Source organism: Anser anser (genome assembly GCF_964211835.1).
Source record: "Anser anser genome assembly, chromosome: 14".
Lineage (NCBI taxonomy): Eukaryota > Metazoa > Chordata > Aves > Anseriformes > Anatidae > Anser > Anser anser.
Genome location: NC_139735.1, coordinates 3,031,282 through 3,051,037, shown reverse-complemented (window position 1 = coordinate 3,051,037; position 19,756 = coordinate 3,031,282). Strand labels below are relative to the sequence as shown.

Genomic DNA, 19,756 nt, shown 5'->3' with positions numbered 1-19,756 from the left:
GCCCCCGCCTCTCGTAGGCATCGCGCAGGCTCGGCGCTGCGCGTGCGCGGTCTCCTCCCGCGACGCCCCCCCCCAGTAGTGGAAGCCGAGGCGGTGACGTCAGGCGCGGCGGCCATTACACGCCGCGGTGCGAAGCGAGCGGCAGCGCTGCCGTGCGCAGGGCCCCGCTCCCGCTCCGCGTCCCCACCGCAGCCTGGCCGCGCCCGGCCGCCGTTGGGTCGCTAGGGGGGGGGGCTCCGGGGCGGTGAGCGGCAGCTAGGCGGGGAGCAGCAGCAGGAGAAAGGAGGAGGAGGAGGCAGGAGGCGGCGGCGGCGGCGGCGGCTGAGCGGGATGGAGGAGAAGGTGTTCACCAAGGAGCTCGACCAGTGGGTGGAGCAGCTCAACGAGTGCAAGCAGCTGTCCGAGGGGCAGGTGAAGAGCCTCTGCGAGAAGGTGAGGGGGGGGCGAGGCGCGGCGTGAGGCGGCGGGGGGGCAACGGGGCCCTCGGGGAGGCGCTGCCGTGGTGAGGGCACCGCGGGATGAGGCGCCCGCAGCGGGGAGGGGGCTCCCGGGGGGGGTCCCTGTGGTGACGGAGCCGGAGCCGGGACCGAGCCGCGGTCCCCGGCGGCAGCTCCGCGGCGTTCGGGGCCTGGCCCCGCCTCCCGCCTTTGCAGCGCCTCCTAAAATGGCGCCGCGGCCGCGGAGACCCCCGGGCGCCGCCGCCGCCGCCATCCCGGGCACGGCCCCGGGCCCCGAGGCTGCGAAGGGTCGGCGTGTGCCGGCCCCTCGGGCCCCCCCGCCGCCGCGGTGTGCCGGCCTGACGCGGCCGCGGTTAGAAAGCGAAGGGCTGCTGCCGTGGAAATGAAGGCGGGGGGGGGGAGAAATAGCCAGCCTCGGGGGGCGCCGAGCTGCTGCGCGAACGTCGCGGCTTTGGTGTTCGGGATAAAAATAAGCGCGGGGTTATTTATAGCTGAAATCGAAGGGTGGGTGACCTCCGGGGGTTGGTTTCTGGGGATAAAATCCGAGGTTTTGTGAAACGGATCGGCGTGCATAGCTGTTAATTTTCGTGGTGGCGGGTGAAGGGCGGTGGGGTTCGATGGCAGAACGCTGCCCTGATCGCTGCGCGTGTGCTCAGGAAGGTCTTAAAATCAGCCCCGGGTAGGTCATCTTCTGGAAATTACAGGAAATACTAGCTGCAGCAAAACCCAAGTATGTTTTCCAATAAGGTTCTAGTCCTGAACGTGATTAAAATTTAGTAGCTGAAGATTTTTTTTTCGGTTACTGGAGTATTTGTATTTTTACACTTCTAGATTAATATTTTGAGGGGTAACTAGAAATTAAGGAATGTGGAAAGTTATTGACGTACTTGACTCTAAAGAAGTCCATGTACCTACCACAGGAAGAAATGAGGATATTTTAAGTTTGGCATAGTGCCTTCAAATACTACAGCGTGTTGTTTTAAGAGCAAATTGTTTCCAGAGGACTATGAACTTACTAAATAAATTGGAGTGCCTTTGGCCAAATGGGCTCTACTTGAGTCCAGATTTCAGTTGACTAGTATTTCACCAGCAACTTAAAATTACATCCATTAGATATGGCTTGTGTGTTTTTCAATCGTGTTGCCAGCAAGCAGCAGTATAGCTGCCTGCTCATTTTTCACGTGTGTCTTACGACAATGGTCCAGATTCTTCCTTGAATGAATTTGAGGAGGTAAGTAGTCCGTTTGCCATCATTTATAAAATGGTGCTGGTACGGGATTCTGAATACTGTGTGAACGGATATTTTTTTGTAAGGTTGTATGATAAGCTGAAAAAACATGGCAAATATACAAAAAAACCCCTCTGAAATTACAGGGTGTTTTGGATAGGTGAGAAGTAGATATGCCATTAGGAATTCTGTTTAAAAGATACTATAGTCCTACTCATGGTTGTGTGAGGTTGGGAGGTGGAGTTTTCATTTTTCCCTAATGAAGAATGGAAATAAGCTTTATTTCTGGGTAAATGCGTGATCCTTATCACCAAAATAGATTCTTAACACTAGGGAGGAAAAATAGCCCAACATGAAGTATTTCTGATAAGTCCAAGACAAGGGATCACAAGGCATGCTGGCTCTATAGAAGCAGCAAACTCTGTTTAGGCTGAAGGAAGGGGAATGATAAAGGTGACTAGGTCTGCAGGAATGATGTATTTTGATAAGGATCTGTGGGAACTAGGTTACAGAAAGCTGTGTGCCTGCCCACCCTATGCTGTGATGAGAGATCACAAAAACAGGAGAGAAATCTACACAAAATATATCATTTAGCAGCAGTGCCTCAAGTTGGCATTTGAGCCAGCTCCAGAACAAAGGTAGTATTTCTTCGGGTAGCGTGATACTGTGCTGGAGATGAAATTCCCTCTCTGACCAGTTTGCGGTCAGCGCTTTGCAGTACAGCCGCGTGGCTGTTTGTGTTCAGGCAAGATGATTTGTTGCTGATAACTACAGGTGGATTTACTGGGACTTCCTGCTGGTACGAGGTAAGGTTCTACACGATGGCTGACGCAAGGAATTGGAGGTAGTCCCCAGCAGTCCAGGCTCTCCATTGTCTTCTCTGTCCCCTCCGGCGGGTGTCCGTGCTCTCAGAAGCAGGGCACTTGTTGAGTTCTGTGCCCTCCTGCTGAGGGGCAGCAGTTACCATGTTTCCAGGCTTCCAGTACCGACTCTCAGCAGCTGCTGAGTTGTGCTTCATGTTTTGATTGTTGTAAGTAGTTGCGTGTGTGAAATCACACCCAAAGGTTATATTTTCCATGAAGAGCTTAATGCGTCAAGGACAGTGTCAAGTCCGGTTACTGTTCCACACGGCGGGTGAAGACCCTGTCAGGTACACGCTGTCATCCTGCACGGCACTGTAGCTGGGACTAGTTAGGGAAGGAAAAAATATCCTTGCAAGGTTTTTTTTCCCCATAATACTATTTGATTAGATGATCTTCCTGACTGGTATTTCTGGATCTGCTGGGGCTTCGTGTGTGCAGACTGGTGCCTATCTAATAGGGCTAAGCCTAAGGGCTCCGTTGCATTTCAGTATTGATAACGAAAGAACGTAACAGCTATTTGCAAACACAATATAATGCAGCATAGTAACTACATCTGGCCATTCAAGCATCCCAGTTACTTTCTTGGTGCATCCTGTGTCGTGCCTGGTTACCTCGGTGATGGTGGTGGTGCTAACTGGGTAGAGATGTCTTCTAGGAATAACTTGTACCCTTCCGTAATAGCTGCTTTCATAGAGGAGTTGAAAAAATGTGACCCTCTGAGTGGCAGCTAAGTTACGTAGCCTTAATAAATGCTATATATTTTGTTACATCAGTGACAGACTGTATGTGTGTTAAGTATTTGGTAAAGTGACGTTTGAAGAATTGTTACCAGTATTTATTTATCCTGCAGTCCATGTGACAGGTATCAGCCACACTTGCCGTGTTAACACTGAATTGTTTCTTGAGTGCTGTCTTTGTACAGAGGAGAAAGGAAGTCCTTTATTGCCAGGTGAGGCTTTTTTCCGCAGGCCATTTAGAATGAAAGAATGCTGTTTTGGAGTGTTGTGTGGAAAACCATGCTTGGTGAGGGAAGAGGGAAATGGTCCCAGTGGGGGTGTGGAACAGTGCTCAGGAAGGTGGGGTGGCAGGCTGAAATTGCATGAAGGTTGAATTTGTGGTTGGAGTCTCCAGTGGTTATTTCAGAGTGTACCTAGTGCAGGTGGAGGGAGAAGTATCAGTGTCTCTCTGCTGGAAATACTAGTCTGAGTGGGTTTTAACCTTCCATCCAGTTTTTAGAAAAAGACGAGCTGATCGTATGCTGTGGAGAATCTTTGGGCTCTCTTTCTCTGCATTTCAGTTACTAGTAAAGTACGTCTGCATAGGTGGTGTTGCTATCTAAACATTTTAACGGGAATGAAGGGCTGATACTGGTGAACACTGTTTCAGAAACCTTGATTCAAGCCTTGTCTCCTGCAGCTTTTGATCTGTAACAATATTCTTGTTCACATCTGCTATTTGATTTGTCACCATTGCTAGTTTCACGGTATAAATGTTTCTGGGCCATACTGGTCTCTGGTATGTACCTTGCCAATGGTGTATTTTTCTAACTTTTTTTCCTGTTGCAGAACTCCCACCTTTGTTTAGCAGCAGATCTTCCAAGTTAGATTTGCCGAGACTTGCTGCAGATGAGAACAGACCAAACGTGTACTCGCTGCAGCTGTATGATCTGCTGGGGCTCCTTCCTTTAGGTGCTCTAGTTGCAGGAGGTCAGTATGTTACCGATGGAGCTTTCAGGTCAGAAGAAAAACCTGCAGTCAAAGTTCAGTTCTTCTATTGCATAGATCTGGCAAACCTTAAAGCGTACTTGTGTGTTTGAAGGTATTACTGCTCTGAGACCTCTACCCCCTTCTTCAGTGTCCCTGTCCCTCTGTGTTGTTGAGTTACCTGTGTTAGCTGCCTGGTGTTAGCCAGAAGTGCATAGGCTAAACTGCCCCTGCTGTACTTGCCGGGCCTTCTGCGTTGGCTAGCTCTTGTGTTCCCAAAACTTTGTGTAACCATCACACAGCTGGCTGTCAGTCTGCCCGTGGTTATTGTAAAAATGGATGTCCCTGTCTGAAGTTGCTATAGATGAGCCCAAAAAATCTGCCCTAACAGAGTTCTCAGCTGGTGACAGGTTTGATGTTGGTGGGCTTTGTGCAGGATGAGTTCTGTGTCCCTGCAGCCCTATCCCTGGCAGAAGAGTGGGGGTCTGGAAGGCAGGACATTTCAGTTCCTCCTTGGTACCGCATTGGCTTATGGATTCACCAAAAAAAGAAACTGCTCGTGGCATGAGGGCCCTCCAGTTGTTTCTGGGGGCCGTGGGAGACCAGGACATGGTTTAGGACTCCTTTCTTACTACCTCATTGAATATACCTGGGGATGGAGCCATTAATAACGATCCACCTTTGAACAGTTGCAAGTGAAAAGCTCTTTGTGACATTTTAATAACTGTGTTTTAGGTTTTTGTGAAACGCTTCCACAAAAAAAAAGTCCTTGCACTCCCAGTGCTTGTTCCTGTGATGGTTTGTAACATGAAATGGAAAATGTCCCTTCACACAAAAGGCATTTGAGGTGTCAACCTTGCCAGCCTTCTCACCTAGTTCTGGTTGTAACACTCAGGGCGTGTGTGAGAATTTAGTCTTGTGTATGCCAATTCCTCTGCCTTCAACAGCTTTCTTTATTCTATTTTATGAAATTCTGTAGAACTGAGTTGTGCTGGCATTAGTAATTTTTTTTGATTTGTTTTAACTCACGATATCCACTGTAATCAAATAAGAGCAAAAGGTATTTTCCTGTTCTAAAAGTCATTTGGGGCATAGCTTAGGAAAACAGAAGCGAGCGTTTGTAAGTCAGAGCAAGTTCCTACTTGAGGCTGTACCAGTGAAAGGCTAACGACGTGGCTGAGGCTGTAGATGGATGTCCTCTTCCAGATCTACCTGTGGTGAAGCTGTTGCCTCCTCAGAGCTGATGACAGTGCTGCTCTGAGATTGCTCCCTAGCCATCCTCAGTTAGTCATCCGGGCTGCCTTAAACAGCGTAATAACCTAACCTGTCTGGCTTTGTCTGGCGTGAGTTAGGGAGGCCTTGTACAAACAGCTGTGCTAAGAGGCTCGGAGGAGCAATGATTAAATTTCCCTTCTCACCTAGGGACCCTTAAACACTACACCTACGTTCAATAACACAGTTGTTGCTCCAGACTTCTTTCTTTAGGCAGTGTGTTAAGCTGGAAAAAAACAGGTAGTTTATTCCTGGCTAAAGAGTAAATACTGGAGCTCAACTGCTTGCTAGTCAGGTCCTCCATTTCAGCAGAGTGTATGGAAAATACCTTCCAATATAGGTGGTGCATCCTTATCCTTGCTCATGGGTTTTGAAGTAGGAATCCTCCGTTATGCCTACCCGAGCCTTCCAGCCAGTATTCTGAATGTACTTTGTATGTAACTGCAACCACAGCTTGGTGTGGTGATTTGAGCAAGAGTTTAAAAAAAATAAAAATAAATAAAAACCTTTCGAGTTTACCATCTGCTGGTTTAGCTTCATGTATCAGGCATAGCTAGTTTGGGAATAGCTTCAGTCTATTTCTTCTTAAAACAGCTAGAATGATATGAAATTAATTCAGCTTGCTTGCATGGACAGGACCGAAGACCATCTCTCCGCAAGAGATCAGCTTTGTGCGTTAGTGCTGCTGCTCTGTTACTTGGAACTTCAGTGTAGACAGGAAGGCGTCTGGTTTTCTTGGTTTATTTGGCCTCCAGGACATCTTTAAAGATTTTTTTCTAGACTTTTAAATTCAAAGTGAAGGACACAAAGATCTCTTAAATGATGCAAAATGATGACATTGAATTCTTTTGGAGGAGCACCTTTCCTGTCCTCGTTTTCTATCTGGGCTTGTCCACTATTGATACCTAAATAGCACTTGCCCTTTTCTTCTCCCAAATCTGTTTCCAAAGGAAAGAGCATTCTTTTCAGATATCCTTACCTATGTAAGACTACTAATGACTTTTCCATATTGAGGTTGAGGGGAATATCAAGACTGTAAACAGTGTCAGTCATTGCTCTGCAATACAAAGAAATAGAATTATTTAGCAGAAGTTTACTGCCTGTGTGCTTCTTTTAATAGACCTTCTGGAATTTACAGGAGAAGGCAGGTCGTCGTCTTCACTCTTACATGCATTTCTGCCATTAGGGTTATTCTTTTCGTTGGCCAACATCTTGTGTGTAATCGGTCTCTCTTCTAACCAAACAGAAATTGCTGAAAGAGTAGGGTAGCTGTAAAGCTGCGGCGTGGTGAAGGATGCTTTGCTGTGTTCTGTGAAACGTGAATCTGAGCACATTTCATGTTTTTGGGGTCAGTTAACTGCTTGTTCGTGGTTCACTGACAAATAGCCATTGATATATCTATTGAAATGTAGGCCACTGTACTTTCATCTTGTACACTTTGGGTTTGAATAGATCTTCCGAGTTCAGTTGTTAGCTCTGTTTGCTGAGTCCCGAGCAAATGAAGGGCTACAAATAGTGGCCACGTCGTGACACATGTTGCCACGAGCTGCGCCGTGACCCTTTGGTCAGGCACGCTGTGTTGCCTTCACCGAGCTCCAAGCCTTCGGTATTGCTTGCAGTGAATGTTGGAAATGGTGGCATCGGTGCTACTGCCGAAACCAAAGAGAAAGTAGGTGGGGATGTCACCTGCTGCAGTCCTGAGAAAAGAGTATTTTGCTGCTGTTGCTACATCTGTGTTGGATGGGAATCCTGGTTTCACTTGCTTTGGAGGACTACTAAATAGTTAAATGTCAATGGGGAGCTTTGTGTTTTACTTTGATTCCTACTTACACATTCACATTGAACTCCTTAGCGGATTCTGCAGTTCAAAATAAAGCAGGTCCCATTTGTGTCATGCCATCTGACTGCTGCCTTACCTTCCTCACGAGTGACATTAGAGACCTGATTTCTCTACTTGTGTTAAAAAAGCCAGGCAGTGAAAGCAAACACCTTTTGCTCTAATGGCGAGCCCCCTTTGGGCTGAGCATCCTCTTTGCCCTGCAGGTAGGGGGTGGGGTTGGGGAAGGAAACACAAATGTCTTTACAGAAGACTTGCTGACTGTAATGGGTGACTTTGCCTGAAAGAGATTCCAGGTCCAAGCAATGATGCTGGCCAGCTCAAACCAGCCTTCATCCCAATTAGCCGATCGTTGGCCCTTTAGTCACTTCCTGTGCATCTTGACGGCAGGAAATTATGGGTGTGGTTGAAGCCTTCGATCTCATCAAAATATCTTTATGGTAACTACCGATATAATTTTGTCTTGGTTACAGCAGATGCCTCCCCACACGGGCTTTACTAGACAGCACGGTGGTTTGCAGGTGTGAGCTCTGGGCTTCCAAGAACGAGGTATTACAGACTGGAGCTGTGTCGTATAATTAAAATAATGGCTATATTTCCTTTACGAAGTCAGTGATAATCTTTTGATAAATGCTTTATAGCACTGATTCAGCCTTACGCAGCAGTTTCAAGCATTGTTTTACAGTTCTGTGAAGCCACAGTGATGTTTCCTGCTTTTTTTTATGTGCCCCACAGTTCCTCAGCGTACATCGTTGGTTTGAGCTCTCAGCTTCTGCTAGAAGTTGATGGTCTAAGAAAAGGGTAGGAGTAAAAAAGAAACACATCGTGTGTTCTGGAAACACAGTGGGATTTGGGTACAGGTGAATTTAGGAGAACAAATTCTGTGAGGTAAGGTGGTTGATGGGTTCTGCTCATCAGGCAAACTTGTCCTCAGCATAGAGTGAGCTGAGAGTGGCTGGATGATAGCCCTAGAGGCACTTGGCTCTGAGCCTTAATCTGTGCTGTTTTGGATAAAAATCTGGGCTGAGAACAAGGAAAATAGGAGATACCTCTGCAGGTAACTCCTACTTTTCATTAGATAGAATTCTGCAGATCTGGAAATAAAATGCAGAGGTTGCTTGAACCGTGCACTCCTAAAGCAACGAAGCTAGTCTTCTTTATTTTAAGAACAATTTGGTGTTTTTTTTTACATATGAGATGTGCTTCGTAAACAAAGTCAACAAAACAGTGCTTCACTGTTCATCCTTGCATTTAGAAGATGTGCAGCAGTCCAGGAATATTTTAATCCTCAAATAGGAAGCTTTGTTTTCATCCTGTAATGCTTCCTTCATTAGTGCAAATTTATTTTTTTTCTTGTGCCTTCAAACCAATATTGGTTACAGTCTTGTTGTCTTCTGGGTGGTTTTGCATTGTACAAGTTGTCTTTTTTCCCAGAAAATTTTAAGCAGGTAGTTCAAATACCAAGTATAAACGAACTTCAGTCACTATGACTAAGGTGAAGTGTATTGGCTATGTGCTTATTGTTTGAACTTTGAGATGGTTCTAAGTATAGCACGGGGCTTTTCGTGTCAGCGTCTGGTTATGATGGATTTTCCTTCTGGGATTTTTTTTTTCTTTGTGCAATTGTCAGTGTCATAGTTGCGTATATTTTCTGCATTAGACTTTATTGGTGCTTAGCTGTAAAACTAGTATCCATCGCCTTGAAATAATGGGCTCTTTTCAGCCTGTATTCATTTGAATGCTTCTAATTTTGAAATCTGAGAGTATGTAGTGCTGAAAAAATAGTTAAGCTGATTTTGAAGTCACGAGTCTTAACAACTGTAATGTGCTATGCTTTTGACATAAACTAAAGCATCATCTGATTCGTCTTTTTTTAGACTGGAGAATACCACAAATTAACCTTTGTGTGGTGTAGGGTCACTTATGAGGATTGAAGACAAACATAATAATAATCAGAGCTATCTTACCATTAAAAACTGTCAAGAAATGAAAAATACCTAGGAAACAAAAGCACTGATAAGTGTTCAAGAAAAGGCGAGTTTCGGAGTTGCATAATTGTTTATCTAGTGATAGGCGATGAAACCTGAATGTTTCAAAACGTCGGTGTCAAAATACCGTGAAGGATTGCGCTGCTGTCCTTGGCAATAGGTCAGCGGGTTTCTGAAGTGCAAGGAGTTAGGCGTGTCTGTCTGTTCGCTGCTTCGCCCTCACCAGGAGGTTGGACGGAGGAGGAGTGCCCAGCCAGGTGTTGAAGCTGCCGAAATGCTCCCGAAATGTTCCCCTGCTTCCTTGCTGGAGGGGGAGCTGCTGGGGGGGAGCCTGGCTCGTTCTGGGCAGGGAGCGGAATGAGGTGAGCAGCATCACCCTAGGTCCTGGGGAAAGGATCAGTAGAGGGGGTGAAGCCAGATGGAGGTTGCAGGGCTGGTGCATGGTCCGATACAAAGCTGGAGTCACCGATACTTAAGTAGTATTAGTAATAGCTTAACTTTGTGCAAACCGAGTTGTGAAACCCGATTGCGTTGGTGTCTGACCGACGTGTGCTCTTGTAACGTTACGGTGTGCTCGGACAGTTTGGGTTTTACCCTTTTGTAGGAACTGACCACTTGCTGGTGCCTGTTTTCAGGGTGTTACTTTCAACACTGCTATAGAGACAGGTACACTGCTGAAGCAGTTCGGTGTTTGCCACTGCTAATGCTGTGGGACATAAGACTGGAAGTGGGCTAAGCAGTTCATAAGGCAGCGTTTCATTAAGCCTGTTTCAGGAACATGAGAATATTTAAATTACCACAGCAGCATTCCTTCACTGTACGATTTACATGGCGATGGCTGTTTTGCAGGTTGACCTGGAACAAACTTTTTCCATCAGAGCAGCTGTCCGACTCACCTGTGCTTGCTTGTGTGCGTATGAGTGATTTAATATTGCAAAAACTGAGGAAGCAACAGCTCCAGTGCTGAGAACGATGCAATTTGAATTTCAGTCAGCATAAAAATCTCATCCCTTTGATGAAAAATGAATGTTGCGTTCTTTGTGCCGTGCTCCCTGTCTGTTAAGAAAAACAGCAGTAGAAAGCATTCTAATTATAGTTCTTTTTTTACGTAGAAGTGCTATAGGTATTTGTAACTTTCTCTGTCAAAAGGAGAATTACGATAGCTAATGCTTCTGAGCCTAATAGTGTATTAGGGAGGCTCGCTCAGGCTGTTAAAACACCTTCAAAACATCCGGTGAGTGTCACTGCATTAAAATGAACTTAAGTCAGACTATCTTAAAATAAATCTACACTTTTAGCATCTGCCACAAGCCAGCAGTGACCTATCTTTAGTACTAGGCACAGCATGAGTGGAAACTGTCATATGAGATTGACTTTTGGTGTAAATATGTCTGCAGAGTGATTTAACTCGGTTACTCATGCTTTAATAGCTAAAGCTCAGTGTTGTGCAGGGCGCTTTAACCGTGATTGCATTGTGCATTTCTTCCCAGCGTTGAATGAAATCTTCCTGCGTGTCCATCACGTGTTGTGGGCGCTTTTTGTGTCTGAAATGGTTACCCTGGTGGTTAGCCTGGGTAATACCCGGCAGCGCTGAGCCCATTTTTGGGGGTGTCAGTCGCTGTCCAGCTGGTGGCTTCATGACTAGAGTGGAAAGTTGGACGCAGCAGCGTGTTCCTTACGGGTCTGGTTCATGTCAGCACCCAATATTTAATCTCCAGTTTAGATTTAAACTTCAGATGTTTCTCTCCTACCCTTCAAAATCTCGTGTTCTTCAAACGAGGATATTTTTTCTACAATGTCTTAAAATACTTCTTTGCTTAGCAGGCATTTCCCCCTTGTAAAAAACAAAACGGATCCTTTTTGAATAGCAACATTGGTGCTTGGAAGGCATAGAGGGCTTGGTAATTGGTGACAAGTAAACCTGTTACTATTTTTATTTCTAATACCATCTTGATTTAGAAAATTAGTGTGGCATGTGTTCTGAGGAAAAGCTCTAACAACTGGCAGCGCAATGGGTGATACAACTGAAGTGTTCTTGTGTTATTTCCAAATCACCTTTTTGATGCTGTCTCTAGCTTGTGCTTCTTCACGTGAATTGCCTTTGTCAGCAACTTCTGTGCACACAATTTTGTGGAAAAAATGAAGAGAACAAAAACTGTTTCTCTTTGGTTTATAAAGGGCACACTCGTGCACACTTACAAGTTGTTCTGGGTGCAGGTGATCTGCTGTTCAAAGCTAGGCGTACGTGGGTGGCAGACGGTCATCTCTGAAGCAGAAACCCTCCTGGAGCTTCGGCTGGCCGTGTCCACCTCCCTGGGGGAGTCTCAGATTCAGCTATTTCTGAGTTCGGGCTTTTGAAGGGCTGGAAATTAGACATTGGCATGATTGTAGACTTATCTTTTCCAAATATTGCACACGTCAATTCCAGCAATGGAGATTATTGGTCTAAAGTCAGTTGTGCTTCATGGAACCACTTGTACAGAAAGTGTGAGTTTTTTTAAGCTGGAAACTAACTGAAATACCTAATTGATGCTGGGAGAGGGGAGAAAACAAAATTGTTCCGTAAAGCCAAATATTCTTTTAAGTAAAGATAAGCTCTTATCCCAGACACTTCAGACTAGGAAAAGGTGAGCTCATAAAGAGGGTGGGTAGTAGTGTTGCAAGTAGAGCGTGCTTTGAATAAAAAGACTGTTCATGGGCAATTCATCTCACAGTTTCTCTTCTTTTTTTTGTTTGTTTCATAGGCTAAAGAAATTTTGACAAAAGAATCTAATGTCCAAGAAGTGCGATGTCCGGTCACAGTCTGTGGAGATGTCCACGGACAATTTCACGACCTCATGGAACTCTTCAGAATTGGAGGCAAATCACCAGACACAAATTATTTGTTTATGGGGGACTATGTTGACAGAGGCTATTATTCAGTGGAAACAGTCACATTGCTCGTAGCTCTTAAGGTAACTTTTTTTCTCAGCTGTACAGGTCTGTGTGAAGCATGTGTGATCCCTATCCTGACTACACCCAATATCTGTTGTGATTATGCAACATAGGTTTTTAGGTGTGAAAACTGAAATGTTGCCTATACTAGTTTTCAAGGATATTTCTGAAAAACATAATGTTCAGGTGCAAGGCTGTATAGCTGTTTCTAAAGTGAGTGCTGCCTTTTTGCGAATTGTCTAAGTAGCAATATTTAAGTATGTGCTTAGAGATACCAGCTTAATGCACAAGTGCAGTGAAGTGAAGTCCACTAGTAACAGTGGATAAAGCTTGTAATTAATCTCAAAGTATCTGTCAGCTGAAGATCTGGCTTAATTAGTCCTTTTTCACTCTAAGATTGTAATTGAATCTTTAAGGTTTTTTTTCTTATTGTTTTATTGGCATATCATGGGATGGGGGAAGGCAAATTCTTTTTTTTTGGAAGATGTGCCTCTAAAATATGTCTATTACGTTTATAGGTCCGTTACCGTGAACGTATCACAATTCTCCGAGGGAACCATGAAAGCAGGCAAATCACACAAGTATATGGTTTCTATGATGAATGTTTAAGAAAATATGGAAATGCAAATGTTTGGAAGTACTTTACAGACCTTTTTGATTACCTTCCTCTAACTGCCTTGGTGGATGGCCAGGTATGTTTAAATTTGGTGAAGTTAAATGTTACTGGCTGTGAAAGGAGCTCTTAACACTGTATTCTGTCAGCTCTCGGCTTTCAAGTAATCTCTTGCAGATTTTTCCTGGTATTTTATACTAGGCAATTATAGTTGCACTGAAATTAATATAAGCAAATGAAATAAATCTCACATCTAACTCTTTCAGATTTTCTGTCTACACGGTGGCCTCTCTCCATCGATAGATACACTGGATCACATCAGAGCACTTGATCGCTTGCAAGAAGTTCCCCATGAGGTACTGAAAATTAATTCCCTAAACTCATGGTGGGGTTCATGATTCACCATGTGTTGAATGTTTGAATATATGCACAGACAGAAAATAAGGTTCAAAGCAATGTAGCAGTTTGAAAGCACCTATTGTCTTGTACCTGCTTTCTGAAGGGAAATTGAGCAGCATGTTCTTACCTAAGGTAAGAAACAGTTTACATAGCATATCAGCAGGTACCACTAAATGATCTCAGAGGTAGGAACTATTTCTATGAAGATTCTTCATTCAGATTAACTTATTGATAGCATTTCAAGTTTAAACTGCACTAGCTTTTGCAGTTGATACGTGAGGTTTGTTATATTTTCTTTTCCAAGTTTTAAAGCAATGCTGCAGAAAGTTGTGCAGGTGTGTGTGTGTAGGGTTTTTTTTCCTTGGTTTGTGAAATACCTTCCAAATCTCTTACAGGGTCCAATGTGTGACTTGCTATGGTCAGATCCAGATGATCGTGGTGGCTGGGGAATTTCTCCTCGAGGCGCAGGTTATACATTTGGACAGGATATTTCAGAAACCTTTAACCATGCTAACGGCCTTACGTTGGTTTCCAGAGCTCATCAGTTGGTAATGGAGGTAAGCAATAGAGCCTGTGTGATTAAACTGTTGGTTGTGGAGTTGGTGTACTGATACCACGCTCGGCACATCTGGGGTGTGCGTGTGCTGCTGCGACAAAAACTGCTGATCCAGCTGAGAGTCTTCCAGAAACTATTTTGACAGTGTTGGTGTGCTACTAAATAAGTTTCTAAATTAGACAGTGGAACAAAGCTTTCTTGGGCTTCTTTCTAAAAATTTACAGCAACATTGCAAAAATGGACTTTAATTGTAGCACTTCTGTGTAGATAAAAACATTCTTGAACATAAATGCTGAGTCCCTCAATGAGAAAATGCATGCAAATGTGTGCTTTGAAAAAATGATGTATTTGTCCTTCTCACCATGAACATGTGTTTTTGTTCTTAGTTTGTAGTTATCCCTGGAAGTTAACTTGTGATCATCAAAACCAGAACCCAGGCTTAAGTTTAAAAATACTAAGATTCAGAATAGATTGTGTAGTTCAAAATTGCTGTTTAAATTTTTTAACACTAGTGCAGTGGATAATTCTTGCTATTTTAATGCACTTAGCTAATGCTTACGAGAAAGAAATAGCACATAAGTCCAAAAATCCTTTTTTCTGTTGAGAAATAAAGATTGAGCCTTAATCATGTTTAAAAATGACACTACAAGTTCCACCTAGGGTTTTGCACACTAACTTTCAGTTTAGTAGTTAGATGGTTATATGGGGTGCAACAAAAGAACGTGGTTTTCATAAATACATTTATTTTCCTCTCCAGGGATACAACTGGTGCCATGATCGGAATGTAGTAACAATTTTCAGTGCTCCAAATTATTGTTACCGTTGTGGCAATCAGGCTGCGATTATGGAACTTGATGATACTCTAAAATACTCCTTGTAAGTATGTTTAAAAATTAGATTGATGTTGCCTGTGATTCTGGAAGTGTTGTTGCTGACATCTGGTCTGCCAGATTAGTGAGACTGCTTTCACTGTATATAACTGAAGTTTAACAAAATACTACAGAGCTGTGTAATTTGAAAGTCCCTGTCGTACCTGAGGTAATGCACACCTGTCAGTCTAGGGCAGGAGGCAAGAATCTTGGAATTGTTTAGATGTTGACTTGATGAAGTTCTTAGTTAACTATCTCAACAGTAGATTTCCTAATAAATGAAGAATTGTATAAAGCATTGTGTAAATTACCCCCCTCTGACAATTGCTGGAGACTTTTACTTTCTAAACATAAACTAATGTTTGAATGTTAAAACCAAGGTTAATTTCTCTCCGGTCCATTGTAGTAATCACAAGACAAGTTTAAAATAGAGGTTTTATAACTACATAATAATAGGAGTGGAAGAAGCTGAACAATTGTTCTGGAAGTCTTAAAGTGGCTGGAAAACTTCAGAAAACTGTTCTTTAAGGCCACTGCTACTATAATTCAGAAGAGATATTTGAATGTAGAAGGAATGCTTCCAGTTTCATTAATACTCTGTATGCTTTTCAGTTTGCAGTTTGACCCAGCACCGCGTAGAGGTGAACCGCATGTTACTCGTCGCACCCCAGACTACTTCCTGTAAAGAGATTTTAGACCTGTACAGTATTGCCATGAACCATATGTTGACCTAAAGAAAACGGGAAGAGCAACAGTAACTCCAAAGTGTCAGAAAATATTTAACATTCAAACTTGTTTTCACATGGACCAAAAGACGTGCCATATTCAAATACAAAGCCTCTTGTCGTCAACAACTGCGACCACTTTAGAATGAACCAGTTCATTGCATGCTGAAGCAACATTGTTGGTCAAGAAACCAGTTTCTGGCATAGCGCTATTTGTAGTTACTTTTGCTTTCTCTGAGAGACTGCAAATAATAAGATGTAGACATTAACACCTCGTGAATACATTTAACTTTCCATTTAGCTATAGCTTTATTCAGCATGACTGTAGATAAGGGTAGCAGCAAACAATCATTGAAGCTTAAAGAACATTTTTAAAATAAGTACCAAGTCCTCATATTTGTTCTGAAACTGTTTGTTTGTTTTATTTTCAGGGAATACTGTTTAATTTAATTGTATTGATTTTTTTTGTCTGCACTCAGTTCCCTTTCCCACTCTTTGCCCTACCATATTGTCCCTTGTAATTGTCCAAGCATAGTGAATTCCTTCGAACAGAACTGTTTTTTTTCTGTAAAACAATGTTACTGCAGGACAGAGCTGCAGTGTTTTTCATAATAAACTTGTGAACTAAGTATGGAAAAATGTCAAATTCTAATTGCATCTCAGGTCAGCTCTGGTTTAACAAACTAACACGTAGCTGGATAGGTTTTATAAACCTGCATACAAGTTTCCGCCTGAAGTACCCCACAATGAGTTGATTGAAGTGTGCTGGGAAGTTCTGGGTTCTATACCAGGGAGATGGCTGGCCCTACAGCGTCGCGTAGCTGACAACAGAGCTCGCTTGTTACTGAAATGTTGCTCTCTTCCCTCTTGGTGCTCTACAGAAATATTCAAAGACAGAAGAAAATAGGATAAATTAATTGATTGAGCATGCCTTTTTCAAGTGTAAAACTGAGTTTGAGTTATTTCCAATGTAGGTGCTAATACTTAAAAAATCTGAAAAGCTAAGAATAAAACCAGTTTTCTAAATATTAAAGGAATAACTTGAAATTCAGCACTATGTGTATTGCCCAAGCTTCCATTCTGAAAATGAACAGTATGTGACTTGTGTTAACTTCTGTTAGTCTTCTCCTTTCTCCTAATTTGAATTCTGATTTGATTTTGTTCAAAACATTCAAATTTTTTGCCACCTTAAGGCTCATGCTTGAAACTTTTTATTGGACATATCTTGAGAAGACTGACATGGCTGTTGTTTTCATGGAGGGCTCAATGTTGTTTGGGTGCAGTGTAGACTGCAACAAAATGGAGGAATCTTTTTACACTGCTTGCTTGTAAGAGAAAATAGAGAAATATTGTGAGAAAATAGAGAAATATTGTGAGTGTGTAGGCCTAGTTCCAGACACTTTTTGGGGACTCCCTTGCTTTTCTGGGGTTTTCTGATAAAGGGCTGCTTAATTCTCAAACTTGCAAAGAAGACAGTTAAATTTCATGAAGCATTACTTCGTGCCTTTTCTGAAAGGCTTGAGTGGTTCCTTTTCCTTTAACAAAAATTCTGGTTTGCCCTTCAGTTTGGGCTCCAAATTATTTCAGGAGAACTCAGTCTTCTGAAGCTTGATGTCTTACAGGAAGCCGTGCACACTAAAAATAAGGCACATGTAAGGCATCCTTTTTCTGTATGTCAGGACCTTTTGCTTTGATCACTACCAAAAAAAAAATCCTTTGTAGAGAGTAGTTCAGGCTTCTTTTCTTTTTGTTTTCCCATCTCTGTATTTGTGTTTTTATAGATAGAAAGAACTTTGTACCTTTGTTGTCACCATTCCTTCAAAAGGAATGACTTTGCCCTATTGCCTGTTTTCCCTGGTACTTTAATTGGTGTGACTCATCTGCTTTGGTGGGGAGCAGTTCAGTTTTTCAGTTTCCATATACAAATACAAGCAGCTGTTAGTAAAGTCAGTGGTGACAGTCACTCCACTTTATGCACTTTTCTCTGTAATTGTGCTGTGACTGGCCATTTGTAGGCTTTTTTTTAAGAACATCGCCTTGTGAACAAGGAATTGTTACTCTCATGGAGATTGGCAACCAGCAGTACTCACCAGCTGGAAGTGTGTTTGGAAGATCCAAGAGGAGAAAATTTCGATTAGAAATAATTAGTCTGGTTATTTTGTTGGTAGCTGGTTGATTAAAAATGCATGTGAGCAAAGCTTCCTTCACTTCAAACTGCAATGGTCCAGGCTGAATGAGCGTAGTTAGGATTTGTACTTGTTCCAGAGATCAGTGTTAATGTTTTCTTTTGTGTTGAAAGACTGCTAAAAGTCCATGGGAAGGTGAAATAAGAGTAGCTGGAAATCCTGTATTTTCATCATCCAGTAATATGCTTTTTTGTTTTAAGCAGGAGAGTTAATTGTAAGGAGGGCTAATACCCGCACTTAAAGTTAGAAGCAGTCAGGAATGAAATTGGATGCTTTTCTTCAAACAACTCTTAAACCTTTCGCTTTTTCCTTCTGTTTTTTAGAATTTGGATAGAATAAGTACAAACCTTTTGTTGTTTGACACGCTGGGAAGGGTTTTGAGCTTTCCATATTGCCCTTTACTTAAATCACACTTACGTGGCCAAAATGCAGGATGACACTATCTGAATTTGTGTATCAGACTGAAGTAAACACCCTTCATTTAGGGTGTTTACTTTTAGGTGTAGGGGCCTGTGCTTCTGCACTAAGGTGTCTAAGTCAAAACCAAACAAAATGTTAGTACATCCACCCCCACGCAGGAAAACATCCAGTAATTTCCTTTTTTAAAAGAAGACGGAAGGATTTGAAGCCTGTAGATCTGCCAGTTTTTTTCCCTTCATTCTCTCTCTGCCTTTCTTCCTCTGCCCACTAGGTCCCGTGCTCTGGTTCCTCGTCCTGCCCTGTCCCCCTCTCTGCTGGCTGTCCCCGAGGGCAGCTGCGTGTAGTTGCCCCTTCCCTCCGAGGTGTATCAACGCATGTGCTTGTTGGCTCGGGCTGAAGTCAGATCGTTTCCAGCTGCTGACACTTCTGTACAAGCTCAGTATCGCTGCTCCGCATGCTTTGGCTGCGTTGTCTGTTATAGATCTCCAGACGATACCCTGGAAGGTTACTTGACCCGCAGGCAAGTGCAGATGGACCGAGCTAGTTACCTTGTTATTCTGTGTCTGAATGAATGACGATTTTCCCTTGGAAAAGAGGCAGTGAGCATACGTAGTGCTGATGAAAGCTTTGACGTTTCACCTGACTGTACTTTCAGTGGTTAGTAGCAAAGGTCAGTCTGGATTATTTTTTTTCATAGTCACTGAAAGTCATTTTGATAAGGTAATTAGGTGGTAAGGGATGGGACAAAGTGTTTGCTCTGTCAATTTAGAAACTTGCCCTGAATCTTAAAGGCTGAGGATTTTCTCGTACACAATACAAAAAAAAAGTGTGCAGGTGCTAGGTTTATTTTTGGCATCTTCATCATAGTTCAATAAACACATCCCTGTGTTCCTCCCTTCTTGCCCCTTCATCTTCATTTCCTTACTAGTGGGAACGCAGTTTCTGCTGTAGGAAGCCCCGTGGTGCAAGGGGCAGTGCTGAAGGATAAATGCACTTGTTCATTCCGGAAAAATGGTCTGTAAGGAGAGGCCAGTGTGATCAAATGACAATCCTGAATTTCAAATTAAGTGCTGCTCTAAATTCAATGAATTGAAGGCACAACTTCACTCGATACTTACTTCTTAGTTGCTTATTTTATCTATACGCTGAGCACTCACGGAAATTTAGGGTGTTTTACTCTTTTTTGAATTGCCATTCCCTAGAGTATTGCAGGTGTCTTGCCCAGGCCCACAGTGATGCAGCTGCTCAGGAACGTGCTTGTGTTCAGCACGACTGCACAGCGGTGTGGATTTAACTGTTGTGCCTGCACAGGTTAAAGGAAAGTTGTACGTAAGGGAAATGGCCTTCTAGAATTCCGTGGTGTCTTTTCTCCCCCCAACCATACATGTGGCTTAAATGAGCTTAGATTTTGGAGCAAAGTATTTGCAAGTGATGGTTTTTGAAATGTTGCAGAAAGTGTGGGGCGCCTTCCTGAACGCTACGGTAATTGTTATGCAGAGCATTCGTTCTCTGCAAGTTCCAGGACAAGGTAGTTTGGAAACAGGTTAAGTGTTAAAAAAAATTATAAGAGACTGTGTAGAAATCTTTCAGGACATGTGAATACACTAAAAAAGCCCTGCAGAACAAGCAGTTGATGAGTCAGCTTACTGTGGTTTTTTAAGAAGTTATTTTGGTGCTCTAATTCATTTGGCTGTACTCCTTTTGG

At 43.1% G+C, this 19,756-nt stretch overlaps 1 protein-coding gene and 1 long non-coding RNA gene across 2 annotated transcripts; both read left to right on the top strand.

Moving 5' to 3' along the window:
* Window positions 1-33: 33 nt before the first annotated feature.
* Window positions 34-16,084, top strand: PPP2CA (protein phosphatase 2 catalytic subunit alpha). Its single transcript, XM_083798923.1, has 7 exons — window positions 34-432; window positions 12,094-12,303; window positions 12,802-12,975; window positions 13,163-13,252; window positions 13,691-13,852; window positions 14,609-14,727; window positions 15,333-16,084. The coding sequence occupies exons 1-7, from the start codon at window positions 331-333 to the stop codon at window positions 15,403-15,405; spliced, it is 930 nt and encodes a 309-aa protein (XP_083655049.1). The 5' UTR covers window positions 34-330; the 3' UTR covers window positions 15,406-16,084.
* On the top strand, window positions 446-11,709 carry LOC310881509. Its single transcript, XR_014572441.1, has 2 exons — window positions 446-3,498; window positions 4,115-11,709. It is a non-coding gene; the product is annotated as an uncharacterized lncRNA (long non-coding RNA).
* Window positions 16,085-19,756: the final 3,672 nt, after the last annotated feature.

Coding starts and splice junctions, on each gene's coding strand:
- PPP2CA (XM_083798923.1), top strand. CDS start 331: ATGGAGGAGAAGGTGTTCACCAAGGAGCTCGACCAGTGGGTGGAGCAG. Junction 12,304..12,801: donor CATTGCTCGTAGCTCTTAAG/GTAACTTTTTTT, acceptor TTACGTTTATAG/GTCCGTTACCGTGAACGTAT. Junction 13,853..14,608: donor CTCATCAGTTGGTAATGGAG/GTAAGCAATAGA, acceptor TTTCCTCTCCAG/GGATACAACTGGTGCCATGA.